Source organism: Chamaea fasciata, unplaced genomic scaffold, assembly GCF_029207755.1.
Source record: "Chamaea fasciata isolate MVZ Bird 193981 ecotype frontalis unplaced genomic scaffold, bChaFas1.0.hap1 SCAF_7, whole genome shotgun sequence".
NCBI lineage: Eukaryota > Metazoa > Chordata > Aves > Passeriformes > Sylviidae > Chamaea > Chamaea fasciata.
The window spans coordinates 16,373,450-16,396,889 of NW_027094092.1; the positions used below are offsets into that span (position 1 = coordinate 16,373,450).

At 41.5% G+C, this 23,440-nt stretch overlaps 1 protein-coding gene across 14 annotated transcripts in view; it reads right to left on the reverse strand.

The window, feature by feature from the left end:
• The window catches only part of BRSK2 (BR serine/threonine kinase 2), a 304,937-nt gene that overhangs the window by 24,745 nt on the left and 256,752 nt on the right, over positions 1-23,440 (reverse strand). For 7 of the 14 annotated variants that reach the window (XM_066187740.1, XM_066187738.1, XM_066187736.1 and 4 more), the window contains 6 exons: positions 22,543-22,693; positions 18,663-18,728; positions 14,646-14,669; positions 8,760-8,820; positions 4,234-4,441; positions 3,067-3,115 (listed from right to left, as the gene is read on the reverse strand). In XM_066187740.1, coding sequence (XP_066043837.1) covers positions 3,067-3,115; positions 4,234-4,441; positions 8,760-8,820; positions 14,646-14,669; positions 18,663-18,728; positions 22,543-22,693 — 559 coding nt within the window. Of the gene's footprint in view, positions 1-3,066; positions 3,116-4,233; positions 4,847-8,759; positions 8,821-14,645; positions 14,670-18,662; positions 18,729-22,542; positions 22,694-23,440 lie in introns of all 14 variants that reach the window. The other 7 variants (XM_066187737.1, XM_066187735.1, XM_066187733.1 and 4 more) reach the window with 5 other exon arrangements.

Below are 23,440 nucleotides of genomic sequence, written 5' to 3' on the forward strand. Positions count from 1 at the left end.
GAAAGATTCACTTGCAATTTGGTAAAACAGTGCCCCCCATTCAATTAAAGTGGGCTGGAAAACTGTCACTCCCTAAAATATTCAAAGGCAGCTGTAACTAAGCCAGTGAGCCAGAGATTAGCATAGGGAGCAGTAAAGAGAAAGGGCCTCTCATTTAAATGGTCGTTAAGGAGCCAGGGTTAGAGTGAGAAAGAAAATTACATACTAATTAGCTCATGTGTCTCTCACACACCACAACAACTCTGCAAACCCCTGGAGAGCTGGGGCAATAGCTCCCTGCATGTAAGGGGTCTGTGCTCATTAGTAAATCAGCACCTGGTTATCCATCTAAAACGGCTGCTTGTCTTAGGCTTGGATGCATCATCATCTGAACTAGGGTCGGCTGAATGGACTCCAGGGGCCAAGGGGGAAGCACAGGCCTGGAAAAGTGTGCTGATTTAATTGCAGGTCTGCCATCTTAAAATACGACTTTTCATTTTTGTATTTTCATTAATGGTTTTGCTGGCCCTTCATTGATAGGTATCTTAACAAGCACAGGTAACGAAGGCCCAGAACACAGGGAGTTTTCTTCCTGTTCAATACGGTCTGGAGTCTCCAGAATCCAACTGGGCTCTTTTCCTCAGTGAGGTTATCACCAGTAATAGTGAGTCTGGAAGATTCACTGCTAGCCTGGGCTATGCCCCAGCTTGTAAATCATTTGAATTCACTAAAATTATTTTGCTGGTGTCACATAAGATGGAATAGATGCCAGTGGCCTCTCCTCTTTCTGTAATGAGCAGAATCAAGCAACAGCACACATGCACTGGCTTTTCTCCCCAAAACTGGCAGAACTAGCTGTACTCATACACCTAGGGAATAGGCCCACTGAGAAGAGGGGACAGCTTTGGAATAAAATTACACAATAAAGGCTTTTCTTCTCTTAGAGGGCATTAAGTGCTACTAACTAGGGTTAAAATGCATATGAATCCTCAGCATCCCAAATGGCATGCTCCAGCATCTCTCAAGATCAGGCTGTAAGCAGTACAAAATGTACTTAAAATTAAGAATCTTCTCTTACCAAGGCAAGGTTCTTAAAGGGGGAGTGAGATAGGAGCTATGTGGCAGAGGCTGGGTATGTAGATTACACTAGGGAATCCAATCAGGAGTCCAGTTGATGAAAAAGCAAAGGAATTAGCATGAAAATAGAGGCTGGTGCTTTATTACTTCACACCAAAATTTCTCACTCCTATAACGTTGTTCCTTTTCCTACTTTTGGAGTGTCTGAACATGTAGCCTTCTGTGTTCCCTCTCTGTCTCTGAGCACACGGATCAGTAACCTCCAGAGGTTTACCTGCTTGGCATAAATAGCAGCATTTCTACTCAAGCAAATGGAGCTTTGCAGGTTTAAAGCAGCTGGAGCTAAGTCTCTTTAAATGTCATCCCTAACACATTTTCTAGGACTCTTTCACACGAGAAAGAACAGCATTACCCAGACATGTCAAAGTGTATTACCTAATCATCAAGTTTGTTAAATGAATGGAAGGCATTGCTGCACCAGACAGAGCTAGGACATGTATTTATCACTCAACCCATGAGGTCAATACAGCTCTTGGTATGGATATCTTATTTCTTACAGAAAAGAAGAAAATATGGGGAAAAATACGACATGTGGAAGTGGGCACTGAGCAACAGACATCTATCATTAAAATATAATCTAGTTCATTATTTTTTATGACTTTTATTATGTTTACTGCAGGGTGCAGCCCAATTGAACTCATTAATTTGGCAATTATACAGAAAAAGAAAAGAGGGCCTTAGGCTTTGACTTGCATCCAAACTGCCTCAAATGACAGGCACTACTTCTCTCCACCAGCTTTCAGAGTGAGTGGGAAGCAGGGAAGGCAATAAATTAACAGCAGAACTTCCACCAGGATACATACAATGAAGAGAAGAAATTCAGTTCTAAAGGTTTTCTGTTTTAATGGCTTTAAAAACATGTGAGATGAGAGTATTGTATATTTCTGTGATAATGATGTGCCAATTCTATGAAATTCTTTCATGCCTCTCTATTAGTAAATGCTCGAAAGTGTTGAAAAAACAATATATTCCATTTTTCTTCCCATATACCTTTACTAATCCCTTCTTCTCCCTCTCCTGACGTCTTTATCCCTCTTCATGCTATTACACATAGATTAGTGTTTTCTAGTATTACACATAGAATACCCATCTCATACCAGGTAAAAGCCAGGTCTGGGGCAAGTTGCGAAGGCAATACCATTGTCACCAATTACAAAACTTTATCTCAAAATCCCCATCCAAGACTCATGAATATTTCACACAAGTCTCTTAACAAGAGGCCAAATTGCCTTGGTTGGCAGGCTAAGTCTATGGGCATTGGGTGCACAAACACAAGCTGTGAAAATAAAAAGGAATAATTTGGCATCTGTTGCATATTAGAAAGTGTTTGGAGCAGCACTCTGGCAGGGACTTCCAAACCTGCCACGCAGTGATGCACATTTGTGCAGTGAAATGGTTGAAATGTACACTGACTTTTAGGAATGAGCCTGGTGAATATGAAACAGCTTCTCCATGTCCCAGTACTGCTGCCTAGAATTAACCCTGTGCTTACTCTTGCAGCCAAAGATCCCCCTGAATTATCTTAGCAGAGCCTCCTGCATGCTATCCTGAGGATGCAAACTCTCTTGTACTAAAAGGAAGACTTTTTGGTGCACAGTTTAGTGCCAGGGTAAGCCACTGATTGCCTCTCCAGTCCCAAAGAGTGATCTGCTTGACAACCAAATGAAAGAAGAGAGAAGAAACATGTTCCAAACCCAGCAAATTCAGCAAGCTGTGAGAAAATGAAGTAGTTACTAGGAGACTGTTTCATCACCTGTTGACCCCACTGCCATTACTGAGGTATAGATTTTATGCAGGGTCCTCATCAAAGAATCATTTCACATCTCCATCCCACACACAAGACAACAGGTTACAAACAGATACTGATCCAGAGCAGAAATATGTCCGCTTATGACATTCAGGCCAGAAAACAACACTGGTATTTGGTGGAAAAAAAGGCAAAGTACTTACTCTGGGGATGATTCTGGGGTTAAATTAGACATCTCTTCTGGTGTAGGTACTGCTCATGCACAGACAGCCAAAGAGAGGGAGGGAGAAAAGAAATTTGATGATTCAGTACACCTTCCATTTTCTGCTTGTACACCAATGAAACAATTCTGCACTCGCTCGCATTTGCCCATTGCCTCTGCAGATTAATTCTGACATTTGAATGCTGGTCATATGTCTCTAGATCTCTGCATCTAACCAAGTGCTGCATTTCGACCATTCCTTAGGTCATTAGATAATCTTGCACTGGCTTCAGTGGTTTCTGGTTCAGACCCAAACACACTGTGCCAATGCAACTGCTTTGCAATTGCCTCAAAGCCCAGCTGGATGCAGCTCAGTCACTGCTGCAATTGTCTGCAGTTCTCTGACTACCTCAGTGACAATGGCACCAACTATCACAGTTCAAAATCTAACTATTCCATGCCTGTAATTGTCCTTTCCCATGGGATCACATCCTGGTAAAACTACAGGGCGTTGGAATAGCTGCTGCTGACGTACAAGGATGAGGAATGTGACTTTGGGCGCCCTTTGCTGGCATGCAGAAAAGCCACCTGGAGCCTGAGGAAGTAAATTTTGCACATCTCAACACTAGAGACTCAGAAAACTGAAGTAGGCCAGCAGATATGAAACCACTGATTGTATTAAGGAGATTTTTGCACCAATTACCAAAGGAGGCAAAAAAAAAGCATTAACCAAGATCAAAAAAGCTGTGCTTCAGAAGGACAATTTCAGCCTATTGCCTCTGGCTGTCTTTTTTTAGCATAAGGCTCAGCCTGTGGCTGTGAAGAGGCAGTGGAGCACAGCCACAGGGGAAATGGCTGAGCCCTAGGTTCACTTGCAGAGCAAGTGAAGGAATTGAAGACAGATTTTTCTTGCGGTCTAAGAGCCACAACAGGGATAGTAATGGCTGCATGGCTGGAGTGTGAAGTGGGCTCAGGAGATGCTGTTGGAGCAGAGGCAGTGGCACAACAGAGCCTGCTCACATGTGGGTTAGGGCTTGGCTGATGCTATCACTCTCATTTTCCACACCAATATTCAGTCCTTGGTACACAGAATTTGCAAAGCCACAGACAGGTATGAAATTCCTGCTGAATGCCTGCCCAAATCAGAACCACCCTGTATGTTACTCACCTTGTAATTTCCGACGATGGAAGCGAGGAGACCCCAGGAAACTATTCTTGATGGAGTTGAGCCGTGTCCTCCAAGGCATTCCTCCAATGCTGGGGCTGGATGGTGGTGTTGGGTTGGGTGTGCCTGCTGGGCTCTCCTTTGGCGTATGAACAGGTGTCCCCTTGGGGGTAGGGAGGGGACTTCCCCTTGGAGAGGGGTGAGGGGTGACCTGTATGATGGGGATAGATTTGGTGCTTGGGTCAGTACTAGAAGGGAGCAATCTAATAGGAGACATAGGGTTGGTCTGCACTTTAGGAACAGCCAGCTGTGGGTTAAAGCCGGCAGCAGGCGAGCGGCCCTGAGCATTCTGCACAGGGTTGTTCTGGGAAGAGGGGGTGCTGGTATTGCTGGCAGGGAGTGGGTTGGATTTAGTAGACTGGAGTGGTTTTTCAGCCAATTTGCTCTTGGATGGCAAAGTCTGCGTCTTTGGGTTGGGCTGAAGTGCTGGCTTTGGTTGGAGTACATGTCCAGGCCTGGAGGCGTTCCTACAAGCATCAGGGTCCAAGGAGACTTGGGGTCGGGGAGAGAAAGGGAGGTCGGAGGTCTGAGGGGGGATGAAGAACTTTCTGATAGGCTACGAGACAGACGCAGAGTGTCCATGCACATCAAAAACAGTGAAATACGCAAAGAGCGGGCGAGCAGAGAAAGGAAAGTCAGAATAAAATCCATCCGAGTCACAAAGATGCACCATGTCACAAGGAGACACAGGAGATGGAGGTGAAGGGGTAGTGGGGGGGAGGGGTTTTGCAAAGAAACGAAAACAAACAAACAAACAAAAAACAAAAAAAAAAAGACATGCAGTTAGCTGGGAACACAGCATATTCAACAACAGCAGCAGCGGCAGCAGCAAGAACAACAGTGTCATAACAGGCTTCATCATATTAACCAACCACGTGTCAGCAAAGGAAAACAACAGAAAGAAAAGTACAACAAAGGAACAAGGAAAATAAAGAAAAAAGAAAAAAAAAAAGGAAAAAAAAGAAAGTAACCAAGAAAAAAAGAAGAGAGAAATGCCATCTCTCTGGGATTGTTCTGATTGCCCTGCAGTGAGAGAAGCACGATGCTGTAGGGAGGTGAGGAAGGGGAAGAAGAACCACTCAAGCCACAGACAAATTGAGATGTGCCAAGAAAGGGACCACCTTTTTCAGCTCCATGTGCCCATATGCAAACCCACTAGAGAGATGAGACTCAGAACAGGTGTGTGATACATACAGAGTGGCAGGGGATACACACAGTTACTGCACACACCAGTCAGAACCTCTTTCCTTCCACTTTACCCCTGGCTGGGTAATGCACCAGTTGCAGCCACCCATTGCAGAAAGAGGGGGAAAAGGGAGAGTGACGCCACCCGGGCACCTATTCTCCTCCCCTGATCTGGAAGGTTAAATTGCTCAGCCTTCACCTGGAAGCTTCAGAGCACACAACACCATGAGAATTATATGAACTCAGACTGGTGTTTGATTTTTAAACTGCTGCAGCAAAAACTTCTGTAAGGTCTGGTAAATTTATTTATCTGGGAAGAGATCATACTTTCCATCAGACTTAATGCTTCTCCTCCAACATCCCTCATTGCACTGAAGGATAGCTTGATAATTGGAATTTCTGTCATAAAGTCTCAGCAATATTTGCCATTAGGTCCCAAGTCTAAGAAGAGGGTAGAGGGAGCCATTGTTTTGAAAGACACAGTTTAAAAAGAAAAAAGACAAGCAAAGTTCATAATCCGTCACTGAGGTATCAAAATGGGATTATGATTTTTTTTTCCCAAACAAGAACATTTACATGTGTTAAGAGGTTATTTTGGGAAACCATTCGTACTTTGACAGCAAACATCAATAGACAGACTTGGAAGGGTAGAAGCCTTTTAAGGGATATTATCAAGCTAAAAATCACATTTAAACCAAAAAAAAAAAAAAAAAGTCCTTACAAATCATTGTTATTACCACCTTAGATTACAAATACTGGAATATTTGTATAAATAGAAATCACTACTCAAAATATTCAGCTTTGGTCTATGCTTAGATTCTGATTTCTATGAAGTATTACCTATGAAAAATTACACCATCATCATTACAATTATCCATTCTTAACACCTAAAAGCTGTAATCAAGAACTAACCAGACATACCATGTACATGTGACCTTGACTCAAATCTCAGTCCCAGGTAAACACACTCACTAGGGAGTTTCCTTCTTGGGTGTGATGGATTGTTGCCATATTTAAAAAACTGCAGAAATGTATTTAAGACTTATGTCTTTAAATTTTTTTCATCAAAGTTTTGTAATTACTTCAAAGAACTTAGGGTTAGGCTACCAAAATTAAAAGAAGATCAGTACATCAAAATATTTGTATTACTATTAGGATTGTAAAGTTAAACCCAAGTCTGCCACGTTGCTAAATTCTCATTGTCAGTGAGCAAGGAAGAGGAAAAGATGACGAAAGTGGTTAATTTGTTGAAGTCACTATTTGCATCTGACTATTAACTATTTGCAAATGACACCAATGGATAAAACTCAAAGACCATTAATTGCAGATGTTTCTTTGCAATTTTCCTGTCTTACATGTATGATGGTTTGGGAAGCAGATTTGAAAGAAATAAAGTAAGATTCAACTTCTTCTTAAGCCGTTAAGAATCTGAAGAGGCACCCTTAATTACCACATATTTAATAATGAAATGAAGAACAAGATTAGGTCTTGATTTCAGCTGGAGCAATGTGGAACACCATTAGCAAGATCTTGTGAAATTTGAGAACTTCTGTTTGATGCTGAATTCAATTTCTCATAGAACTGAACCTAAGCAGTGCAAAAAGTGAAAGGTATGAAAGGTGTATTTGTTTTTTAAAGTATGTCCTCTTTCAATAATCTAAGGTGCTATTAGAAGCATAGGTAATATTTTTATTCCAACATTTCCTTTTAAGCCTCAAATGTGACCTACCTTAATATCATTATGATCTGCTGAAAATGCCACCTGATTGCTAAATCCCTTTGAAGACTATTTAATCAACTGCCTACTAAGTAATAATGGTAAGATACAGTGACTGTAAGACAGATCTTGTCAAACTTATTCTTTGATGTTGTCCTACTGAGATGTCAGAAATTGATCCCAAGAGATCAATTAATGAAATCAAGATTTAGGTTTGCTTCACTGGATGCTTATTTTGTGCACAAAACTGTTTCCATCCTCTTTTCCAGTACATTTTGCAGTGGCATAAGAGTTCTCAGACTTCTGCTCCATTCCACTGGCCAGAAGTCCCAGTGCAGAGAGAAGGAAATGGATCTTCACTGGTCCCTAGAACTTTAAAGACATAGTGGAGACCACAAGAACGTTTATGCCAGTTTCAAAACAGGATAACAATTGGCAGGAGCCCAGAACAGGTTTCAGAAACTAATTCAATCTAGCAAAGTGCTGGAAGCTTTACTAGACTATCAACTTAGAGCTGACAGTGTGTCTTTTTTCACAAGAATTACACAGAATATTGGGGTGGAACTGCAATTCTGCAATTTCAAATTCTTGGAATACTGATGATAGATTCATGTAACTAAGAGTAGGTCCACAGATGTATCCATACCTTAAGACATGGACTATATCAATTTCTAAGGGGGGGGGTAGCATCTTCTCATGGAGGTGAGGTATGGGAAGTATGTAGAAACCCTCCACTGACTCTGGGCCAGACATTTAGGTAACATGCACTGTCACAGTCCAATGGACTTTTTGATGAGATCTAGACTTTTGTAAGGCACTGCAGTCTTAAAGTGACTTAGCTGACTTTTTCAAGCACTAGGAATACCCACTTTTACCCCTAAAGAAGTTAAAAAGAAGAGGGAGGCCGCTGTCACTACATTTAGAAACTGTTACAACTTTGCAACAAATGTACTATCAAGCATGTGTTGTACTGCCTGAGTACCGATATTAATTGAGTATCAGTATTTAGCTGACTGCATGCTTAATAAGGGCATGTGAAAGTACCTTATTTATGGGGATTTGAATGTTCTTTACTCATCCTAGTCAGTCAGCTTCTTACTTTCCTTTTATATTTGCTAGCCCTCAAATTTGTGTAATTTATTTTCTCTGACTTCCAAATATGAGCTATTCTGAGGCAAACAGAAGATAACCAGCACAGTTTGGTGCTTTACTGTGACCTAATTGAAGGCAGTTATGAAATGGTTCCTGATCATTTGGTCTGAAACCAGGCTGTGTGCAGACCTCAGCTGGATATGGAGTGTTTAGTTGTAGCAACGTTATTCTTTGTGCTTATGAGACTGCAAAGGGGCAGGGGCACAGTGAGATCCCTGCTAACAGTGCAGGGAACATGTACGAGAAATTCTCCACTTACATTTGTAAGCAATATTTTCCTACGAAAATTTACAAGCTGCCAAGGAAAAGCAAAACATCCCAGCTAAGAGCCACAGCTCTGGAGCAACAGATGTCAAAAAGCATCAAGCATGTGTGAGTGGATTGGACCAACAGATCTTGAAGCAGCACCACTTACCCTTGGACTGCTGAGAGGACTGGTGGAGAGCCCAGACGATGCTCCGCTGATTGACCGAGACCTGAATGGACACAACAAGGAAAACATCCCTCAGAAAACTCAGACAAGTAACAACCCTGAACACCAGCCACCACAGGCACAGGCATGAAGCGAGGAGGAGGAGGGAGGCTGTCACTGGAAAAGGACATAACTCTTTCCTTTCCTTTCACTATTGCCATGTTTTTCAGTTGTCTCCCTCAAATCAAAGAAATGCTGTTGCTCAGGGAGAATACTATAATCCCTTTTGACTGAGGCAGTAGCTACTTTCTTTTTGGTCATCAAGCACATGGAAGCTACTAGGTCTGCTCTGTGTGAGCTGAACAGCTCAATTCAAAAGGATGGTGAAGACATTCATACTTGTGCTAAGAATTGTTTTGCACAGTGCTGGCGGTTACAAAATGAGACTTTCTCTGTCATAAGCAACATGGAAAAGCACCATGTGTACAAGGCACAAAGGTAGGGAGTTCTTCCAGATAATAATTAAAACCCCAAGACTCCTTGACTCAAGCACACAATCATTTCTTATGTGATGACTTCTCACTGAAATCTAAGATTGCATTGGCTTAGCCCTTTTCAGCTTCTCACTGATGGATTTCACATCTTTGCTCTCCAGTGAGACTTCTTGCTGCTGCATTATGCAAGCCAGGTCTTTTCTGTGGAAAATGAGTTCTGCTTTTGTTGATGACTTTACTAATATTAAAATTACAGCTCAGCTGCCCTCAGAAAGAGGCCAATCAAGGGAGAGTGAACTCTCCTATTTGCTGACAAGGTCACCTATACTGTTGGTAGTCTTATGCTCTCCAGCAAAGGCCACCTACAAAAAATGTCAGCTGCTGACAATAAAATGTACAAATGTGCTATGCTAAACGTGGTGGAAGAGCAAACAGGGCAGACGGCACAAACATTTCAGCAGAGGAAGTTTCTAGGAGGAGGGCTGCCCCACAGAAAAAATCCCCACACCTTACGTGTGCCTGAATGAGCCCCAGAGGCAGCTGCTTTCTATCCTTTCTAAATAGAAAAGTTGTCTTGAAGACTGAAACACCTTACAGGAGAGGATTTGGCTAAGAACCTATTTGTTCAACAACCACCATGCAGCAATATGTCGACACAGCAAACCTACCAATGTTTCCTAACTATAATAACCTACCTATTATAAGAGCCATGAAAGCAATTACTTGCCTTCAGGTAACAAACCTGAAAAGGTGAAATTCCTGCAGAAAACAGAGTGCATGGGTGTGTGTGTTTTAATGTGTGTCTGTCTGTGTTTACATACATATATATTAAAAATTGATATAGGTCAGATACTTGAAGTCAGCTTATATGCAAGGGTATAAAACAAATTTAGACCATGAACGGTATCAGTTTACTCGCTTCTGCTGCTGTAGAATGAAACAACACAAAACAAAAAAAGGTCTCTAAAATTGTCTCCCAGACATACATTATTAAATGAATTTTAGCAATAGGATTCTTTAAAAATAAGTGAACTGTAGAAGAGGAAATATTTCTAAGGAAAGAGAAAGCTAAAACTGAACACAATGGCAGGTTCTCTTTTCTCTACTTGTATCCTCTGCCCTGATGGTTTTCTTAGTATCCCACTGCAGTTTGTCCATCACATAAGTAGGTGAACACCAGAAGCCCACTCACAGCACGCTTTTTTGACCAGATTAAGTCTCAATTTGCACCATGAAAATCTGGGGCACTCATTCTATGCAGAAAATCCCCACTTGGATTTTTTTTTTTTGTGCCTTGCTGCAATCTGCCCATTGTAGTGCAGCAGTAAAAAACCAGAGGCACGCTCTTGGCATTCTTTTTTGCATTAGATTAAGCCAAAATTTGTACCATCAAGATCTGGGGCACTCATAAAGGTTTATGCAAAGTAATTTTAAGGGGAGAACTGTCTGCTCCACTTTTGAAAGACTACTGTATGTGACTTTCCTGTAAGTGAAGTAGCTGACTGCACGACAGATGTGTTGTGCAGATGGGAAGTTCATTTAGTTAAAATGTTCCTTGCATGAATCATCAGGAAAAGCTTCTTCCAAACCATGAATTACAAGAGGAGTCTATAGATTATTTTGGACAAATGTGGAAGGCATTCAGGTGCCCAGAGATGCAGTTAAACACCAACTCAAAGGAGATGTTCCCACCAACTCTAAAATGGTGGTGGAAAAGTCCTCTCTGACACTCACCTGAATTCCAGGACACTTGATTAAAAGTCACACTCTGCTATTTCCTTTTTGCAATCAGGTGTTTCCAACAGTCCTGAATTATCCCTTCCCAACCCCATTGCCTCTTAATTTTTTTACAGAAATAATCACACACATGTAGGTCAGTCCCCACCTCCCAACTCCCCGTTCTTTACTGCATGCAATATTTGAAAAATAGTTGTTGTCTACTGTGCTTTCATCCAGCCTAGGAGCCTGAGGCAGGGGACATAAGAGAGAGTTAGTATGAAATCCTCCTGGAAATGCATTCAGTATCCACATGATTGCTATTGAACAAGATTTATTTCTGCTGCTGATTTACATGCAAAATACTTAAGAAGTAAAGTAGGCCCTATAGCAAGCTTCAGTTTGTCCACACTGGAAATTGTATATAGGAGCAGTGGAAAGAGTTTTAAGAAGCCTGTGTTCAATTTAAGTGTCGGAGTGAAAAGAGAGCTGTACATTTTCAGAACTCTTCCTCCTTTACCAGAAAGTGATGGTATGGAATATGACACCAACACTGAGGAGATTTTCCTTGCATCTTCCTCAATTTAACAAATCGCCCATAATTCACCTTTACAAATGAGACATGATTCTCAAGCTGGCTATAAAAACTCAGTACCATGCCCTACTACATGGTTCTGTACTCCAGTACAAAAAGTGCTAACAAGCAAAAATGACGGATTTGTCCCTCTCATCAAGATCATTTCAGCTGAGCAATGCTGTAATCCAGTTTGAAAGAAAAAAAAACAACCCAAAAACCCAACAAAACCCAACACATGCACTGCTCCTGTATCTCAGAATCAGGTGGACAGAACTGGGACAGGGCCAAAAATAAGGAATGAAAACGTTGCATTATGCTGAAATGCTGTAATGAAAGAACAGGAATTTAAATTTTTAGCCCTCTCACCAGAAAAAGAAAGTTTGAGGTCCTACAGGCAACATTAGTATGGCAGACTCTTATGTCTTATGTTTTATGTGTGGAAAGAGGTACAACTTCATCTCCATGGCTATGAAATACATTTATTTAGTGGGAAGTGTTTATTAGTGAGTAACCTCCTAAGAGTCTTTACAGGCATTAAATGTTACTGGAAGTATTAAATCTATAATTATTCCAATAACTTGATACTAAATGCAACAATCCAGGAAACTGTGAACACTGCGTGTGACTCCTTTTGCTCTGTGTTTTGCATCCCTGTATGCTTGTGTACTAACTCAATGGAAGTCATCAAAAGATTGTAGAAAATACAAGCAGAAAAGACAGAGCAGTTGCTCAGATAAAGAGCATTCCCTCAAACACAACTGCCAGGTTTAGAGACCCAAGAAGAGACTCTTTAGTCCCTTACAAAGTGATACAGTTGTTTTGACAAGCCTGGAGGGAGGAATTAAAAAACCCCAAAACATAAGGGAGGCAGACCCAAGGTTTAGGAGGGGGAAGATGCAGAGGGCACTCTAAACATAAGGTGGACACTGAGATCATTGCAGGCTATTCCTCCCATTCCACAGACTGACAATAATCTGGAGACAGCTGAGCTATGAAAGAGAGAGGCAAAGGACTGAAACGAAATGTACATGGTGTGGGCTGTAGTTTGTAGCTGTGATGATTTTATACCTTATTTAATCTATTTGATAATTCAAAGTATCAAAGTTAAAAGGTCATTCATTTTGAAGTAATTTTGTACTCATTTTAGCCAGCTGCTGTCAAGAGGAAGGCATGCGAGGCCCAGTACATGTCAGACCAGTGTTCTGTAACTGAGGGGCTTGAATCCAGTTTCCAGCTGGTTTCAGAGAATGCAGAACCTCCTGAGAGGTGCAGGGCTGAAGCCTGACACCACTGAGGTGCAGACAGAGAAAAACAGGAGACAGGAGAGCGCAGCTGACCTGGTAACTGCACCACATATGTAGCACATGTACAGAGCATCCGTTCTCTCAGATCAGTTCCCAAATGCTTTAAACAGTGCCCCTGCTGGGACACACCAGTAGAACATAAAGGCTTCACAGCACGAATTTAACATTTAGGTCAGATTTGGCATTTGTTTCTTCTTTGAATAACCATCTCCTAGAACTTTTTCTCACAATCCAAGGAAAGTTTGGTACCTTGTTGCAGTCCCAGCAGAACTTGCTTTCATAGCACAGTTTTACCAGGATGCTGAATACAGCCTCTTAGCTGATCAAGCTGGAGCCATGCTTCCAAGAAGGGGAGCCTGCAGCATGCATGCAGCGTGCAGTGATGCATCAGACTTGTGTCCCTGGGTGAAATGCCTTAGAAATTTTGAATTGGTTTGATTCCATGTGTGGTTTTGAAAGTCATTCCAGAAAATATCCCACCAACCTCTTATTTGCTTCAAGCATGAATTGGGTGGAATTTGATACTCCTCTTTCCTTGCTCACTCAAAGCCAAAAAAATCTAAACTGAAACTTCAGGGTATGAGACGCCTGACAATGACCTGAATTAACATGCAATAGGTGAGCAGTCAGGCTGTGTTAAATTTCATCATTCTTACTTTTTGGTGTCTGAAAGGTAAAAGCTGTGCTTCCTCACACCCTGATTCAGGGAATATGTACAGAATACCTTGGATGTTCCACTGTCTTATAGTCCCAACCATGCAAATAACACTGTGACAGCCCTTACTGGAAATACTCATGCTTGAGTCAAAAGGTCTGCTCATGGTAATAACCACTTGTAAGATGAAGCCTTACAGAGAGTGCAGAGGAAGGAGTGCAGGTGTTGGTAACACACTTCTTCCTTTCAGCCCATCCAGATGGTGATGTTGAACAGCACCACCCTCTTTAATTGGCCAATTATACTAAAGTTCCATTTATAAATGGTTTAGAAAGAATTAACAGATATTGAAGCATGCTGCCAACATGAGAAGTAAATGTTACTAGTGCTACCTAGCTTTCTCAATGTGAACCCTCTCAAGGAGTTTTTACTGCAGTCTGTAATGATCTATTACAATAGTTTTATTAAATCATTTATTAATATAACATTCTTCTCCTCTTAAGTATTTATAAATGGAACTTTAATTTGAAGTGTGATTGCATTCTTAGTTGTACCTATACTGCCTTTATTGAAAATACAGAGCTTTGAAGATATATCTGTCTCTGGGGCCATCTGTTCACCTCTTAAGAAAACATATTCTAAAAAGAGAGGGAATACCCAGCATTTTTTAATAGCATGGATGGGATTCAGTTTCATTAAAAAAAAAAAAAGAAAAAAAAAGAAAAAAAAAAAAAAAGAAGAAAACTGGATAAATTAGGATCCAAATTAACTGGAAAATACCAAACAGATACAAAAGTGCTAAATGGAGAATGGGTTTCATTCTCAGAAGGTGTCTGGTATCTGCACAGTGTCCAAGGATAGTTTTCTGTGCCCACAGACATTGAAATAGAGGGACAAATAAGAGAACAAAAAAAGAACCCAAAAATAAATTATATGGAGTGTGACTCCAACATAAAAGCACACAAACACACACAAAAGCACCAAAAATGCTTCTTCCCACATCTCTCTCTCTCTCTCCCTGTTGTAAAGCCTCAGTCACTGAAATGTATCAGCCTGTATTGTATTTGGAAATTGCAAATGAAAAGTTTCTCTACAAAGTTACAACAGGTCCCGCAAGAGGAATAATCCAAAACTAGAGCTTACCCCAATGGATCAGCACTCGCCATCCTCGGAAAGGGAAAATAAAGAGAGAGGGAGAGAGAGAAAGAAAGAGAGAGGGGTGCGGAGGCAGGTGGAGAGAAGAGTAGGAAAAGCAGAGTGAAATACTGTTCGGAGAACTGAATGGTCATAATCATTGCCACCAGTGCCTAAGTCTTTCCAGAGACCAGCAACACTAGGGGGACAGTTTCACTGACCAGAAAGCAACTTTTGTCCCACTCATATATTGCAGACACATCCAACTTTGGCACTGAGGAATATGGAGAGGCACGTAATTAGGCTGCAAAAAGAAAAAAAAAAAAAAAAAAAATTCCCGGCCAAATCCCAATGAAAGCAGCCAGCAGAGCAATGGGGTTCATACTTCATGCTGCATCTCTTCTCTGCCTCTTACATAAGGCACAGTTATACCACACTGTTATCCAGGAAATTGTTCTTTTTGTCCCCAGTTTGTTCAGTGCAGTGTCCCTCTGTCCCCCAAGCTGGCCTGGTAAGAAGTACCTTTTTTTTCGCCACGAATGAACTGTGAAATGTATTGGTTATTAAAGCTTGCATTTCTGAGCCAGCTTGGGAGCCCAGGGTACAAGATTGTAGCTCAAGCTGTGAATCTGCTTTGATACTGCCTTATTAGTCATGATGGTCTTATAGTCAGGAATTCAGATCAGCTAGAACGTACCAGCTCAGCAACCCAGCACTTATCTCTGTGGATGCCATCTTGTGCTCCAGGATCTCATTTTTCATTTAAAATAAATTCAGTCTCTGGGCCTTGTAGGTTGCAAAGGAAATCTTTCAAATGTGAATGGAGAATAAATCAATGCTGTGCTGAAAAGAGTCTGAAAAAGCAGTTCTAAAAGCAGACTGAATCTCTGGCACCTTGACTTTGAAGGCCAGTGACAATTGAAAACATCAGTATTCTTAATTTTTGTCTACTAACTAAAGCATTCAAAATGGAATTAGAATAGTCAGGTTATTAAGTTTTCAGGGGTGCAGGCATGCAAACTCAGGAAAGTGTCACCACCTTTTCACATTAACAAAGATTAGATTAGAAATAAAAAACCAGCTTGGTGTTATTAAGCCAAATTATTTTCAAGTTGGATGCAATGCTTTTTTTCCTCTCTGTCACTTTCTCTCTCTCATTCTCTCCATTTTCAATAAGGGGCTCCCAAGCTGCCAGAGCTACCTCTGGCTGGGTGAGGAAAATCCATTCGCCACGAGACAGAAATGCCAAATTTAATATATGCCCAGTAGATTTCACAGTTTACTGCTCAGTGCAACTAGCCATGCCTCCAGTTACATCAACATTGCAAGTGCTGGGCTGAGCCACCAAGAAAGTTTTGAGAACAGTTAAAATGAAAACGTAGTCAGAATAGGACAAAAAAGCTGTTGTGCTATGCATTGATAGAGAAGTGGAAAGAAGCATTACAGTAAGTCCTTTTTCATGTGTTTGAGTGACACTCCATTTATATTTCAACCTGTGGAGTGCAAATTTGGGTAAGATCTAATTCATATATATACAAATATATGTATATATTTAGGAACAAATGCTGTCTTCAATTGTACCTGTACCAATCTATCTACAGTGATGTAACTGAGAAGAGCAAATTGACACCCATTGTATATACTGGAACCTGCGTGTATATTTATCCAGAAAATACACCCATATTCACACATGCAGAATAGTAGAATGTAAATAGAATGGGTGCAAGAAGGTTCAATAATGTTTCTTTCAAGTCATTTTCCCAACAGGGAAGGCACTGAAGAGGTTAACAAAGAGAATGGAAAGCAAATAGACAATAGGGTAAAGAAAAGGGGAAATGAGGTTTAAAAAAAAATGAACAATCCCAGGACACAACAGACCCAGAAGCGCAGACATGTGCATTCCCTGTAATACCGAAGCAAGTGAACTACGGAGCTGCAGCAACCCAGATACAGAAGAAGAGAAGCACTGAAAGAGGGGGTGAAAGAAAGTCAGAAACAAAAAGAAAAAGAAAGGGACAGTGGCCTCAGCTACTAAGACAACCATGTGCATCTAGAGGGAAGGGACCCTTAAAGATGCAGTATTCCTTTAAAAAAGGTATCATAAAATTGGACAATTAAACACTGAACAAAAATTTATTGGCCACCCTGATTATGTGACCCCATTTTGCTGGGGTCTTCTTTGCTGCCTATCCCTTCCTTTCATGTGGTTGTGCACAGATCTAGAATCCAGGTTCTCTCATATTCCCACCACTGAGGTCCTTCACTTGAAGTCTTAGAAGTGGGAGGGAGGTAAGATCACAGCAAATGTGGTCCTCAAAACTTCAGCCTGGTCCTTGAATGAGCAGGAATGTGGGTGATCCTCATGCAGTGCTCTAAACTTCTCCTCCTGTTGTCTGAAAAATACCGCCTTTGAGAGGGAACACAGAATGCCTACGTGGATTTCAGAAATTTCCCCAGAAGATATGGAAGTGTCATTTTTTCTGCTCCTAACACAGTTCTAGCAGTTGCCAGAGAAGGACGGAGGAAGAAGGAATGGTGCTCAGAACATCTGCTGAAAGACTCCTCTTCTGCCACAGATAAAATTTCTGCATCTCTTTTACTGGACCTGATTCCTAATTACTATGAAAAAGCTCATCTTTGGAATAACTTTAGACTAACTTTTAATGCAAGAAGTGCCACATGTTCAAGAGCAGAACTTACATATAGGGAGTGTCAGAGAAAGGAACAGGAATTTCCATGTCCATGCTAACAGTTCAGGAAAGCCCAGCCACTAACGGCTGTAAACACTACTTCGTTATGGCTGTGGAACGATAAGGTTGCTAACAATTCAGGTCCAATCCAATGATTGTTGGTATTTTGGCATCTTAGAGAGGGTGCTTTACACATCCCATGAGGCACAATCTCTCCTGCAGATGCAAGATGCTCCTCACTGTGGCAGGTTCAGGACTTGAAATGCTGACCACAGAAGACTGTCTCAGACTGCAGAAGGCCAAAACAGTCCCTCACACATCCTGCAAATCTCCTGAGGCTTAAAGGCCACCCTTATCTCTATACAGAAAGATTTCTATGAAAACGGGAAATGGAAATAAGAATGGTTTGCCAAGTCCATTGGTTCCTTTAAGGAAGCCATTTGCTTCTCCCTTTTTGAATCATATGCCATACTTGTAACCTTTGGGTAAGCTAAGTGTTTGTTCAAAATGTGTAAGGATTACATTTTGATGAAGAGTTATCCTTTGGGATGCCAGTTTTCAACACAGAGAAAAATTCTCTTCCTCCGAGACCAAAATTTTAGAAACAACATGTACACTAAATACCTTCACAAAAGTATGAACCTTTTTTTTTTGTGTGTTCATGGATCCACACAAGTCCTTTTAAAGTCCATAAATGTGGTGGCCTACCTGTCTTCCATTGTGCCTCTGTTGACAGTTGGGAGTTACCCTTTCTGTTGTTCTTCAGCATCTGTCACTTGAACTGCTAGATTAGAATCATCCTCCAAAACCCCTGTTTTCATTCACGTTTTTCTCTTGTGTCCTCTGGGTACTCTTAAACAGTTTGTCTCTTACCAGAGGTCCTTAATATTTTGTCTATCAGACTGAATTTTCAAAGTTTCCTACCACTGTTGTCACTCACTCAGTTGTGCTGCTGTTTCTAATGCTGAGGGTGGAACATTCTGGGTTTTCCTAGTGTTTTATATTCATATCTTTCCCAAAGAAGTCTTAAGCAAATACATCTTTTACCCTGGGCAGAACTTCTACTCATGGCAGAACTGAACCAGAAATAGCAGTAGGATGAAATTTTAGTGGGCAAATCGTTGTTACAGTCCCAGGCTGCATTGAGGATAGCCTCAAATGAATGGTACTGTACAAAAACATACACAGTGTGGAGCTGTAAATATCCCACCCTCTTTGCTTCTCTCTAAAGAGAAAAGAGAGAACAGCTCTGTCCCCACACAGAGAAGGTAAGTACTGCATCTTTAAGGTCTCAGCAGTGAGGTAGAGGAGAGGAACATATTGTCAGTGTTTATACCTTTCTTCTTTGTTGAATTTGGGATTGGCTTCAGAGATATCCAGGCTTTTACTGAACATTGTTTTACTATGGCAGGAACAAAGCGAGAAAACACAGTTACTAGTGTGGACATTTTTATAAAAGAGAGTCACCTGTAGCAATGCTGGACACCCAACCCCCCAACCCATCCTCCCCTTTTTAAGCAATGCTCTGAAAAACCTTTCTTTAACTTTACAGTCATGGCTCATGCCTACACAGTGCCCAAGTTCATTATCTTCCCCTGACTTCTGAGGTCTAAGATGACTTCCCCCATGCACACCCTGCTCTCCTATATTCAATTTAGAACCCAGGTACCACCTACTTTGCTACTTTGTCACAGTGTCCAGGGAAAACAGAACATGCCTGAAGGCATCAATTGCAAAGCATTCATTACTCATGACTTTTCCAGAAGACCTCAACACTAAGCATGCTCTCAGAAAAGGTTAAAATCAGACCATAGAGCCTCTTAGAGGAACAGTAATCCATTTTGTATTCTAATTTGTAGGGTCCATTACCACTTAACTCCCAACTCTCTTCCCTATACTCAGTGTATAGAGAAATGTCCTTCTTTCTCATCTTGGGTCTGAATCCCTGCAGCTTAGAAGTGAAATTCCCTGTGCTTTGCTAAAAGGGCAGCTCTCTGTAATACATTTCACTGGTAATATGCTTCACTGTTTCACAGAACACTGCTTCCTAATGTTAGCTGATCTCTCATGCAAGCTCTCCACTTCAAAAACTAGAAGAAAATGAATAGTTAATGAAGCCCATTTTAGAATGGTTTTTGGACCCTCACAGCAAAGCTGCTGAAAATTTCTGGTATATCCCTGCCGGATTCTAGCTCCCTTGGAATTCTTCCTAGTCTGTATGATTTTACACAAGGGACAAATTAGCTGATGTTAAACTAAGCTCAGAACCCACTTCTTTTCTTTTGACATTTCAATGAAATACCAGATAGTCTGAGAGGTGGGGATACCAGAACAGCAGAAATAATTAAGATATAATTATGAACCCGTTCAGTTGACAACTAGCAGGGAAACCCAAGAATTATAAAACTTAGTCACTGCTTTTAGAGGGGCTAGAGTTTGTGCATACCAACTTTGCCATTTACAAAGATCCATTGGAGAACACCTGGAGAGATTGGCACAAGCATTTCAAGGAGCCTGTAAGCTCCACAAGCAGCTTTTGTGTGAGTTTCCCTTGTCCATTACTCAAAACCAAGTCACTGAAGGATTATATTTTTCTCTTAATACCTTCTCAGCCTGTAGGGCTGGAGACTGTCAAGTTTTAAATTTCATTGGAAGATATGCCCTAAACAAGCCAAGACCAGACACTTGTAGGGCCCCCACATGGTTACCAAAAGCACAGATCATGATAAAGACATGTAAACCCTAGGTTGTAATGTAAATCCTCTTTATGCAAGCAAACATCTGTTTACTACTGGGAAAGAGGACAGAAGGAATAAATCACAAGACACTTGGGTGCGTTTTGCCTACTGGTTAGAAGTGTATCTTTGCCAGCTCAAGGAAGAAGCAATGGCACTGTGTCTCCAGATGTTTACACAAGTCATCTGTGTCTAAACAGGAGGCCTGATTCCATGGTCAATATTCCTAGTACTGTAGGATAAAAGCACTGAATAGTTGTCTCTCGAGATTAAAAAAAAAAAAAGCATTCTTAAAAAAGCATCTGCCTTGGGGATGTAAACCCTACTGCTGTAAAATCCACTGTCAGTGGGTCATTTCATGGAATATAATATGCAACTAGCCATTAAAAATCCCCATTCTTGGTGGAAGGCACTTGTCACTTTGTCACTGACTGCTCTGACAGATGGTGCCCCATCAGTAATGCACCATCCCCAGACACTCCCCATGCAGTGGGGTTCGTTAATGAAGCCAGTTCGTGTTATAAACGACTGTGCTGCCAGCAACACAAAATGTGCTGTTGTCATCTCTGGATGTGGATGGGATGAATTATGGAAGCTCACACGTGGAGTAAAATAACATCTTCCCTTTAACCCCTTCGAAAACAAGCACTACCATGCCCATCATCATCAATCATGGTGTTATTACATCCCCTTCTCCACCCTTAATCACACTTTTATGTCCGTTCCTGACTTGTGGTCTGCATTGCCCCATATCTCTTTTGTGCCTGCAGGTTTTGCGTCCTCCTTAAACCAAAGCCCTTCTTTACTGATATGTAGCCTGGTTATATTTTGGCTGAGAACTTATCCCAGACCTTTTGACTTCAACTGTTTCCTTGTGTGCAGAATGGAGTGAGACATTTAAAAGCAAAAGAAATACTCTGGATAGCAAGACACAGCTTTGCCTCCTCAGGCTTCTGAATCCAAACTCAAAATTCAGAGCTGGAAGAAAAGGTTTCAGCTCTCAGAAAATGCTGTGATCAATTTAACACCTCCTGCTGGACACTCCTTGTGAAGGAGCCTTGGGGTGGGTGAAAGTGATTTGCCTCTGCCTGGCTCTGGAAGCCTCATATCTCATGCATCTCCCAGCAGCAGAGTAATCACTGCAGGTGGAACAAGGAGTCAGTCAGCTCATCCTTACCCCTTTGAGGCCTTCTAGGAACACTAAGCACACCCTAGCCTGAACACTTCCTTCACCCACACCTCACACCAAATCACATATTTGAGACAGGTTTCCAACAACAATATGTCAAGAAGTCTTTATGGCAGTCTCAAGGCCACATATCCAGTCTGAAATAAGTCCTAGCAGATTCTGGAAATCACCACTCTTTCTTCACTCCAAACAGAACTGTAACAATTGCCAGGAGAAGTTTCCAGCAATTCTAGGGGGCCTCTGGAATATGTGTGAAATTATTTCATGTTCTTCTCCCAGTTCTCAGTCAGCAAAGGGAGCTTCTGGGCCCAGCAGGCTTTTTTTTGCTTTTTTTTTTTTTTTTTTTTAAATTTTTAATTTTTTTTTTTTAACAGATCTTAAGAGCTGAACAAATAGAAAATTATGTCAAAACAGAAACAGAAGTTACAGCACCATCATCATCATCATTCATATATGGGAAATATTTTTTTATATTGATTGATTAATGCAAGTGTGAAACCAAATGTATGTGCTTCCCCTAGGCTAGTCATAGGGACTGAGGAAGCAACTTCCATGGTTCATATAAGTGAATTTCCACAGTTCACTTACTCTCCCAGAACTTGCCTTGAGGAGACACCATTTTCCCCTGTTGTTTCTCCACAAGACTGACTCTTTCATAGAAAAGAGGCAAATTATATATATTCCATTGCTTTACAAGCATGTGGTGATTTACGTGCCATTTCAGACGCATGCTGGCTCTGACAGGACATTTTGGAGGCATCTACAGATGCCTGGACAGGGCTTTTCAGATTCAGGTAGTTTTGATGACATGGAGCATGGTGTTCATTTAACTTCAGGAACCTAAACCAAGATAGTCACCTAGATTCCTGTTGTAGGCTCTGGAGTCAGAGAAGAACAAGCAGAAGGTAATTTATCCTGTTTGACAGGACACATGTGTCTGAGACCTCCCAAAGCCCTCACGTGTCCCCACTGCCCAGTCAGCCTGTATCGCAAGCTTAGACTGCATGCCCATGCCCTCAACAACTAAAAAGAGGAGAGATGAGTCTTGCCCAGAGGACATGGGGACTTTCTGAGGAATAGCTGCAAGCAACCAGAACCCTTAAGCCTCTGGTAGGACTTCTGGTCCTGTGTGCAGAAGCCCTGTTGAAAGCCAGATCATGTTTCAAATGTGACTGGAAGGTGTAATGAGTCCTGGTGCGAACAGAAACGCCCCACAGCTCCTTTGTATGTATAACACAAGAGAGGGGAGCAGACCCAGGCAGGCAGGGCTCCTGGGTGAAGCAGAGACCCACCTCTGTCCATGTTGTGCCATTTCAATAGCTCTGCGAGCAGGAACTGGGGATCCACCATCTGTCACACTGAGAACCTCCATCGACTTCCTCTCAGGCCGCCGCTTCCCATGCCTGTTCAGCATTGGGGAGTCCACACGCTTCCTGGGGGGATCTATACGGAAAGAAAACGTTGTCAGCTCAATTTAGTTGTGACTTAACTCACACAGGTTGGTTAAATCCTTGCTCAACAATTTCACTCTCACACCTCCCCTACAAAGACAGATCTCTTCATGATGGAGGTGAACATTTGCAGACTCTCTCTTCTTCCGAATTTGCAAGCACTGAGACATAACTTGCAATCCACCTGCAGAGAGAAGGCGCCTTGCCACTGCCCTGAAGGTATTATGAGCACTGTAAAATAGAGGTACAACTATACCACAGCTTGCAGAAATTAGCTTACAAAGCTGATAACAGTAATAACAGGATGATACAAGGTGACAGCATGGACTATAGCACAAGCTGTTAGGCAGAGCATGAGCCATCTAGGGATCCTGTGTATGTATTCAGGTTGCTTGCCTTCCACATCCCTGTCAGCCAGATTAAATGTGACACAGGGACATGAGCACACTTTAAATTCAGAATTGCATTCTGCTCTGAAAAACGTATTCTTTTTTTGCATCTTTAAGATTAGATTTCAGGTTTTTCTTGCTGATTTATATTTTTCCTCTTTCAGAAGCATTACAAATTAAACATGCTTGTCTACCTGAGACAAATCTTCAATGAGAGCCACACCATACAGTTTTTACTACTGTAGTAAATGAAATGCTTTACACTTTTTATTGTGTAACAACTCTATGAGGTATCAAAGTGCTACTTTAGCTTTTCAGAGTGAAAACTGAGGTATTAGAGTGAGATATTT